Source organism: Protobothrops mucrosquamatus, unplaced genomic scaffold (genome assembly GCF_001527695.2).
Source record: "Protobothrops mucrosquamatus isolate PMUCROS unplaced genomic scaffold, P.Mucros_1.0 scaffold448, whole genome shotgun sequence".
NCBI lineage: Eukaryota > Metazoa > Chordata > Lepidosauria > Squamata > Viperidae > Protobothrops > Protobothrops mucrosquamatus.
The window spans coordinates 387,418-397,913 of record NW_015386771.1 but is presented as its reverse complement, the minus strand read 5'-3'; the positions used below and the strand labels follow the sequence as shown (position 1 = coordinate 397,913).

At 37.5% G+C, this 10,496-nt stretch overlaps 1 protein-coding gene across 1 annotated transcript in view; it reads left to right on the top strand.

The window, feature by feature from the left end:
* TTC7A (tetratricopeptide repeat domain 7A) overlaps nt 1-10,064 on the top strand; it is a 155,918-nt gene extending 145,854 nt beyond the window's left edge. Inside the window, exon 20 of the mRNA XM_015816404.1 lies at nt 9,764-10,064. Within this exon, the coding sequence (XP_015671890.1) occupies nt 9,764-9,985 (222 nt within the window). The 3' untranslated portion in view covers nt 9,986-10,064. The remainder of the gene's footprint in view (nt 1-9,763) is intronic.
* The last annotated feature ends 432 nt before the right edge of the window (nt 10,065-10,496 follow it).

The following is a 10,496-nucleotide window of genomic DNA, read 5'->3' as shown; positions in this document are numbered from 1 at the left end:
GAAAGAAAAAGAGGAAAGAAAAAAGATTGAGAAAAGAGAGAGAGGAAAGAAAGAGGAAAGAGAAGAGAAAGAGGAAAGAGAAATAAAGGAAAGAGAGGAAAGAGAGAAAGGAAAGAGAAAGGAAGGAAAGAGGAAAGAGAAGAAAAGAGGAAAGAAAGGAGAAAGAGAGGAAAGAGAAAGTTAGAGGAAAGAGAAAGAGGGGGAGAGGAAAGAGAAAGAGAGAGGGGAGAGGAAAGGGAAAGGAAAGAGAGAGAGAGAGAAAGAGGAAAGAGAGGGAGAGGAAAGAGGCATAAAATAATTCATTTGCATTTAATTGTAATGGTTCAAAGAATGTTTGGAAAAATGTTCGGCCCTCCAGCACATTCACTTCATCCAATCTGGCCCTCTTTGAAAAAAGTTTGGACACCCCTGAGCTAAATGATAGAGAATAATCCTTGCAGACAGATCTCTCAGATTCAGTTTTTGAAACTCCAGGTGGAAGAATGAAATAAAGTAATATGATAGGGAGGCGGGTGATGGAAAATGTTTCTGGGATTTTGTAGAACCACCTATGTTTAGCATAGTGAGTACTAAGCAAAATGAATAAATATTCTTTCCTGGAATTAAGGCAAATTGCTTTAATCTGTACATGGCCTTAAATTGCCTGCCCTTAATTGAACTGCTTGTCTTTTGAAAATATAAGCCCATATTTTGTACATCTTGTATTATGCCAAGAGGATTGAATAAAATTGCTCCATTATGTTAGACATTAATGCTATTTACATAAAATAATCACATATTCTGTGAATGTTTAACTGAATTATAGTAGCCTTTGCCTCCACAGCATCATTTTAGCTGTACTCAGAGGTCTATGTGTATATACATGCCCTGTTCAATGTTTGAACACTTCTTGATTTTCTACACACAACAAATGACACTTAAGGATGTAATTCTATTTTACTATTTAGTGACTGAAATGCTGACAATTGTAGCTCTATATGTGACATTTGATCAGTGCTGTCATTTGATCAGTGATGGTATTTGGCCAGTAGTGGTCACTGATCCAGATATTTGCTTGATATTGCAGTCTTGGAGAGATGGATATGTATGTGCTATGACATTCATCATTTGTACTTTCGAAGATAGTACACAGGTATTGTCTTGATTCCTTGTTGTAAACCACCAAAATACATTCAGTGAACACATACAGGGGAAATACATACCTGTTTACTCCACCATAAATAGATGAATAAATTTATACTGCAGCCCTCTAACATCAAGATGTTTTAGGCTGTTTTGTATTCATCCAATTATCTGCAATATTTACAAGCAAATTTAAATTCTCTTAGTTCTGAGATTATATTCCCCCAACTCTCATTCTTTTTCTTTTAACTAAGTAATAGAAAATATAATAAAGCCATTTATAACACAGTAATATCTTGTGATTCATTCAAGGTTATGATTTATGGAACATTTCAGGCTAGAGAAGGTTAATAATCTGCTCCTAGGGTTTGGAGAAATAGGCCTGGAGGCTAATACATTCTTGCTTACATCTTTCTGCATTTTCTAATACTAGCTACAGTAGTAAGATTGGTCCCAAGGATCTGTCTGACTGTAAATTATTTGGCAATTATTAATAATATATGAAAGAAGAAAGTTCTAGAAAGTTGCAAGAAAATAAGTTTCCTTACCTCATGTGGTTAGCCTTATTTTTCCCAGGTGACATAATGAATAACAACAGAATCTAAACCATCATGACTAGCCACTTCTGTACAGTGCAAAGCTGTGAGGCTATGAGTGGTCTGTGAGAGAAAGAGAGGCGGGAGAGGGAGGGGGGAAGAGAGAGAGAGAGAGAGAGAGAGAGATCTAATATCCTAGTATGCTGCAGAGATAAACAGTGTGATAACAAGTCTCCCTCCAGTTTATCACAACTTTGTTATAGATAATGGTGGTGATGGTGATGATAAAAATGTTGACACACTGAAAATTAAAGTACCAAAGAAAATCAAAGCTCCAGCATCCTACACATTTAAGCCCCACAATGGACAGGGTTAGGGTTAGGGTTAGGGTTAGGACTGGAGAACTAGTAACTATACCAACCACCAGGTGGCAGTACCTTCTTCTATTAAATCTGTCTTTAGTAATTGGCCATTATTTGCACCTTTCTAGCCTTGATTGGGCATGAGGCCAGTCACTTTCTCTCAGCCCTAGGGAGGACACAATGTCAAACCACTTCTGCAAAACTTTGCCAAGAAATCAATAGTGCTGAATATATTTCTATGGTTGTTTACCAGCCAACTTTCTTGAGAAATTCATTTCCCAAAACTAAGGCATCTTGTGGAAACCTGCTGGTCAAACTGAATGAATACAGCTTATCCATGATTTTTTTTTTTAAAAAATAAATACATAACTTGTAGAATGGGATCTGCAGAGGAGACAGTTATTTGGACCTTTGTTACAGTATTTAATGTGGATGGGTTATGGTATCATGCTTTTCTCTTGCAAATAGTGTCCGCTGGAGTTTCAGCCTTGACCTGGGGGAAAAAAAATCAAGAAAACACTGGGCCTGGTGTATTTTAAATACTGGGACAAAGCATCTGCTGCTTGCTTTTTCATTTCCATTTAGGTCTCAGTGAAAGCAGTACCGCCTGCAAAGTGTTCCATGCAGCCTGCTGTTATGCTTTGAGGAAATTTGGAAGAAAGAGTAGAAAAAAGAAAATATATCCAATTTATTTTTCTCTTCTACCCCTGCCTGACTTGCTCTAAGTTCCCTATTCTTGCGTTTATCTGAGGCCCCTACAAAGACATTAGGGCCTCCCAGTTTTTGAAAGGATGTTTAAAGGCCTGCCTTTTATACCAGTAAATGTTTGATCAGATTTAAGGTGAAAGACATTAACAGCCAGTTTGTTAACTTGGTGAAAGACAGTGTGAATGTCAGGTTTTCATCCATAGCTTTTGTGTTATAGATATAAAATTTTCTTAGATTCTCAGAATGAGCAGTGGGGAAAAAATCTGGGTTTCACTAGATCTAAACAGGTTAGTAAAACATTTAACTTCCTTTTTTCCTTTTGCTTCTTTTACATTTTTCTGTTCAGCCTTTAGATCTTCTGCCACTCTGATCCATAGCTTTCCCAAGAAAAAAATCAAAAATAAATGTTTCTACTGGAAAGTGTCTTTGCTCAGCCTTTAGGCCACAAGAGTATAATTAACAGGTATAATGAGGGAGATGGATTTCTCCAAGTCTTGGAAAAATATTGAAAGTGATTCACATATGTATGTACCCCACATCCAGGGTTAAGAGTGAATATGGAGATATCCCAAAACCCAGATTAAATACTGTAGCTATTGCCAAACCCTGAAGCTTCTGATGCTCTGACCTCTGTGAGAAAATAAAGATAATCAGCACAATGAAGAGGAATACTGTAGTAGCCTATGTTGTTCTTGCCCTCTCTTGCTGGACATATGATTGGGTCCAGAAGAAGACAGCAAAACAATGAAAACAATTGCAAATTTGATATGGCCCTTAAGCACTGGGAGGAATGGTTGCAGAATGGATCTTACCCAAAGGCTTTTCAGAATTAGAATCGATACTGATACTGATACTGAAAATCAGTGGATTATAACACTCCTCACAATTTAAAGTGATGGTCATCCCAGTCTCTTTCATTTGTAGGACCACATCTATGGCATGTTATATAAGGGTTGAACAAAAAGTAATGTCTCTAATGTTATAATTTGCCAACAGTTGGCAGTATTGACATGCTAGAAGGTCTGATGTCTTCTTTAGCCTTTGTCTTTTTACTTTTTTGGTGAGAAGGTCTTACGAAGAAAAGTTGTGATGCTATTGTCATTGCAATAGAAGCTTGCTGTGAATACTCATCAATGCTCTTTAAGCAATGTTCCATGATTGAATTTTTGACTAAAGTTCCTGGAATTGAAATTTATTGTTAAATGGGTATTTTTATGGTGGTGATGGTGAATGTATGATAGTGGATGAAGATGTTGATGAAAATACTATGTTCTTTGCTTGGTCAAAAAATGTAAAGATGGTGAACTATGAGGTGCTGACTAGTATAATTAAGCACAAAGTGGCCCTATCTGTCACGGCAACTGACAAGTTTCACATAAGAAAGATGGATGAACTCATTAAGGACAATCAGCAGATCCCTCAAAGGGACATTGCTGTCAAGCTTTGAATTTCACAGAAACATGCAAGTCACATTTTTATATTCTTCAGTATTGAAAAGTTTGTAAAATATGGGTTCCTTATAATCTGACAGCAGAGGTGGAATTCAAGAATTGAAATTTGCCAACAGTAGTCATGTTACAAGAACGAAGGAGAGGAATTTTTTCATGGCCATGCCTTTAGAGTTAAAAGACAAAACTTCAAAAGCCAGGTTTCACCAGGAAAAGTCATCATTACAATTTGGGGGGATGCAATTGATGTTATTTACATGGCGTTTCTTGAACTGGCTCCATTATGAACTCAGAGCATTACACTGGAGCATTCAGACTTTGAAATAATGATTAACTAGTGTGTACAGTATAACCTTTTGGAATTTATTTTTTTATTACATTTATAACATTATATTATGCCAGCTTCTCTTTAGTCCAAACTCCTAACCGATATGACATCATATGGTAATTCCCAACCTTCCAAGATAAAAGATGATATATCATTTTTCACAAGGTAACTAGATCAGGTGCTTGAGAAAGTGTTCTAGGATGTTCCAATATGTTTACATTTTATAATATAAAAGACAGATATAATTATATTCATGTGTACAGGATGTCATTTCATATTTCACTTTTGAAGGGCTGTTCTCAGAAAGGTTCAAATAGCCTTTCAGCTACATTTAGGATTAATATTTCTTGCTTTAAAAAATCTTCCTCAAAGACTCTGCATTAATTATTGTTTGAGGAATAGTGGGAAGGTAGATGCTGAGCCTTTTTGGTGCCAAAAATCTAAAAAGCCTTTTCTTGGGTAAAGACATTCCACTACTTCCCTGCTGCCTCTTGCCAAACATCAGAAAGCTGTTTCAGAAATCTCCCTGTAAGTGGATGGCATTCTCTCATACTGTTTTGTTGACTTTTTATTTCCATCGGTTGCCATGCAGTTAATACTGATTAATGAATAGTTTGAAGCTCTTTGATTTGAAATGTTGTATTCAGTTTCAGTATCTTACCATGCCTTTGAAATAGCACGAAATACTCAGTTAAATAAGAAACTATAAATATTATCAAAGTGGTGCAAATGATCATTTTCAGAGAGGAACAAAGTAAAACAGGTTGGCCTGGAGATCAAATGGGAGAGTTCCACACGGGAGGTGGCTGCTGGATTGATGGCAGACTCCACTTCCACACCCCTTGCTCTCTGCTCTCCACCCATCCATCTTTTTGGTTATCACATTGATATATTATTCTCACTGTGTTCCTTTGTCATTGTTTATTTTATTGTTCCATTATTTTTTTATTTCGGTTCTGTTTACACTCCTCTCATTTTCTTCCTTTTTATTATTATAAGCCGGGTAGGGTAGCTCCACAGTGAGATAAGTGGCAAATAAATTTAACGAATAAATAAATATAAATAAATAAATAAAGCATCTGGCATTCGTTAGCATGTAGATCCATTGCACCATTCGGTAGGATAGTGGTTCAATGAGGCATGCAGGAAAATAGATTGCAAATTAATATACAAGACTGTGAGTTTTCCAGAGCATTTAATTAGATCAAACAAAATGAGAAAAAAAAAATTCTGATGCTGAAACCGTCAAGCCTTTATTTAAAACTAGGGCAGCCATTTGTATATTACTGAAAAGTGGACAACATGGAATTTGGGGTCATCTGTTGCCAGGACAACTCCATGTGCCCAGGGCTGGTTTTTGACATTTTGGCAACTTGGACACAGTCATATTCTGGCACTCCGTATGCTTCGGCTCATCTTCCAATTTTGTTAGGAATTTCAGAAAGACAGTCTTGTTTCTTTTATTTTCTTTTGAGTCTTTGAAATTTATGCTTATGATTTTCAGCTTTAGACAATTTTTTCCCCTCAGATATTTTCAACCTATTTACAGTGAATCACAGTAATTTTAATTACATCAGCACCCATTGCAGTCATATGGCAACAATTCTGCAAAATTATATTTAACCCCCAAGCGGGTGTTCTGGCATACAGAGTGTGCTGTTTTCGCTTTTCCAAGTATAACTTTGATAAACAAATAGTCACACAACCCAGTCACTTAGGATCTTTCTATCAGACCTTTATCTTGCTTCAATAATATTATCATCTTCCTGAAGTCCATAGATGTAAACATGATTTCTTTTTCATGACTTGTAATGTCTGGTTAGTGATTGTTCACTACCACTCGAGTGACCTTGTGGGTGTTTTTGAAAAGTGTAAAAATTCTAAAGCAACAAGCAAAGATTATCAGATTTTGTATGCATATTGAGTATCATGGAAGCCTTTTCAAGTTTAGTCCCTCCTACAATTTGGCACCTAGAACACTGCCTAGGTTGCCTAGGCCTAGAACCAGCCTTGCATGTGACTAACAAGTAGAAAATATCATTATCTGGATTAAAAAAAAATACTTTTTTCATACAAAGACCTAATTTGTTTATGACATTTCTGGTTACTATTGGTTTAGGGAGCTTTAAAGGAAATTAGGTAGAGAAGGGTGTTCTTCATATTTAAACAGACGCTTCAAGCTTAGAGGCAACATACCTCTGTATGCCAGGTGTTCATGTGCAGCAGTGGAAAAGGGTGCTTGTCCTTATTATGGGATATTTCTGAGATCAGAGTGCTGAATTAGATAGGCCTTTTTGTCTCATCTGCCCAGCAAGATTCTTATGAGTTTATCAATAATGGGAAATTCTTTCCTACCCTGACATGTAATTGAGTGAAAAGAGGTGGAAAGAAAAAAAAATCTTAAAAGCCCCAGGGTATTCAATTTTGATTTATATTGATTTAAGGAAAATACTTCATTTATCAAAACAAAAGGGAATAGCAGTTTTACTTTCACTTGAAATCGCAGTAGGGTGGTGTACATACACACACACACACACACAAACAAACACATTTCTAATGTTCCTCAATCTCTGCTGATTTTATGAAATTATTCATGCACCTTAACATGAAGTGTTTCTATGGAAACTGAGAAACTGAACTTTCATTAGGAAATCTACTAAAGAGAAAGAGAGAGAGAAAGAGCCCAGCTAAAAATATAAATTGCCTTCTGCAGGAGGATACATGAATATTCTTGTTGCTCTCTCCTCTCCCTCTCCCTCCCCCCCCCACCTTTCCATTCTGCATCGTGGGCAGATCCCAGCTGGACTATACACAGCAATAACATGAAGGCATTGTTTACCACTTGCCAGACTCTGTAGGGAGATATAAAATTCTGCCAGAGCTTCGCAACTCTCAAGGGGAGGTTTCTTCAAGGAAACAGAGTGTTCGGTGCTGTGTGTCATACTAGCTTTCCAGAGTCAAAAATGCATAGCTCTTTTTGGGGGACTGTGATTTTTCATCCAATCCAGAGAGATCTGAGGCTGTTACTTTTTTGTATAAATGTTCCTTCCCCCATGTCAGCCCTCCTGTAAAGAAGCATTGGGTGAGATAAAGGAAAATTTCAGTGTTAATGCTGCCTGACTCCTCATCCGTAGCACAGCAGCTGGCACCCCTCTCTCACCCCATTTCCAAATCTCAGAAGAGCTGGATCTACGGGCATCATCCCCTTTGCCCACTCCCACTTCAAGTGAATGTCACTGGCTTGGGACCAAAATTCATAAAGACGTGCCTTCCAGACTTTCTATGTTTTGAAATCTACTATTGAGCCCTTCTTCCTTATTTTTCCTTAACAAAAATAAAATATGGAAATCAGCAATAAGAAAAATAAATAAGAATAAGTGTTTGGAGGGGGTAGAGCAGTACCTCCATAAAAAAGTACAGGTAGTCTCCAGCTTACGACCACAAGTTCAGTGTTGAACCATCGTTAAACAAACTGTTGTAAACCGAGGATTACTTGTAAGACTATCAATTTTAAATCATTTCTGTCTTCCTAGGCACCTTGAGAAAGATCCAAATCTGCTCTGGTTTTTTACTTGGGTCCTTCATTTTATTGTTAACTAGATGACCCATGACCCACTGAGTAATTGTTTCAGAGATGTTTCCTGCACTTTGAACTGCAGAACAGAATGACCAGAGACGGACAAAAAAGCAGTGGGTGCAGGAGCAACTTCCAACTTCTTGCGAGCTTCCCCATTGACTTTCCTTGTGGAAAAATGACAGGGAACATTGGAAATGACGACCATGTAACCACAACTGTCCATGGCAGCTTGGCAGCTGCAACTTTGTCAATTTGAATCCCAGAGGAGTAAGAGGTCCCAGATTTTGGACACATTCTTTAAGTGATGCATTGTTTTGCCCAATTGAAGATTATAGACAAACAGAAGTATTTTAGTAATATATAAATGCTAGAATCTGTGTTCAAGCTTGCTGTTTCCTATATAAATACAATGCAGTAAATTGTTGTTCATGATTATTCTTCCAAATTTATTGGATGAAGGACATTAGGCAGATACTTCAAACATCTTGATAGACAAGTTGTCCAACCCACAGCAACTGGGCTGGAATCAGGACCTGGTATCTTTGGCAATGGGCAGAGCCATCACTACTGCCAGCTTGACCTAGGCTAACAGCGGTTGTAGTCTAAGATATCTGATGTGTGGATCTGAGTAAGAGGAAGCTCTTTAGAATTCAGAATATTTTCTTTTGTTAAAAAAAATTAAGATGATAAAAAAGAAGTTGTCTTTCTCTTGGTCATCCTAAGAGAGACTTTGATATTTTGGTATCTTTCTGTCAGTCGAGGGGCCCTTCAGTTGTTGAAAAAAACCTGGCAATGGGCCTGTGTTCACACAAGTCTTTGGACCGATTTCCTCATATACATTCTGGGAATGTTTGTTAGAATGCATTATGGAAGATAATGCATTATAATATTATTATTATAGTCTTACAGTCTTAATGCATCTGGGAGATATTGGGTTGGGGAATACTGGTTTTATTCTTCAGAGTTAAGAATACACTTCTGTCTCAGAGTACAACAATGCAATGCTTTTCACTGCTGTGAATGTTCCAAAAGCAGAATGTTCCATAAGCTTGGGGGATGTTCCTATAAGACATTTTTTGTCCAATGTGCCATCTGTGTTCTTATGGCCCAAATCAACATCAAGTACCAGGACATGGTGAAATTACTGGAGAATTTTTCAGTATTTCTAGACACTCCATCGCTGAACCGAGGATTCTTAAAAATATCAAGGGAGAGTTGGAATGAAAATTTGAGAAATCGGAGTTCATTAACGAAGCAAAAAACATCAGGCTACAAGCTAAAGAATATACTGCTTATGTTTAAGGAAGTCATTCGGAGTACCTTGTCATTATACTTGTACTTTGTATTTGAGAACAAGGGCTATATATAGCTCAGTAGTACAGCTCATGGTGTCCAGGTTTAGTTCCTGGAATCACCAAATCAGTCTGAAGATGATTCTGGGTGAAATCCAAGAAAGAACTACCATAACTTGCCTGCAAAACTCTTTGGGCAATCACAATAATTATCGTTTTTTATGTCACTTCACTGTGATCTTGCAGTCTACACAGGTAATCCTAATCTGGCAAAGCCTTTGACAATATGGACTATTGGTCTGATTCAGTATCTTCTTATTTTCCTGTTTCTAATTCATCAAACAATTAAGTTTTGTGGTTGTTAACACTGTGTTTACTTTTCCTTGGCAGGGACTGGTACTCAACAAGCTTGGGCGACGAAATTTGGCTCAGAAGGTTCTGCAGGATGCAGTCCAGATACAGAGTACCAGCCACAAAGCCTGGAACAGCCTTGGAGAAGTCCTTCATGCTCAGGGCAAAAATGAAGCTGCTGTTGAGTGCTTTCTGACTGCTTTGGACCTTGAATCCAGCAGCCCTGTCATTCCGTTTACAGTTATTCCAAGGGAATTGTGAATGTTTAGTATTAACTCATCAAATGTGTTCTGTGGAGAAAGTTTAGGTGATAAGCAGTCAGTTTACAGATGTGTGTGTGTGTGTGTGTGTGTGTGTGTGTGTGTGTGTGTGAATAAAGAAAAGCTTTATTCATGGTAATGATTCTGTTTCAAGAATATCACATTTTCCTTGCACTCAAAGCTCAAGATAGCTAGTTGATGGGAAAATGTTATTCTATAGCAATTAGACCTGTTGCAATTTGAAATGCTGCCTAGGTACAGTGCAGTCTCAGCTACAGCTATGTATGGAAGTCACAAGAGGCTCATATTCTTTTAATCTGCTTCTTACCTTATACTGCAAGGAATCAGTGGTGGATAAGTGAAATGCCTCTCAAGCATGGGCTGTACTTAAGCATACTGGTTGTCAAGTCTACTTTACAATGTGATTATGCTAGTACCTAATGGATAATATCTGTGGTATAAACTACACACAACATCTCTGCCCTTTGTCATGTTTCCATCCATTGAAAATT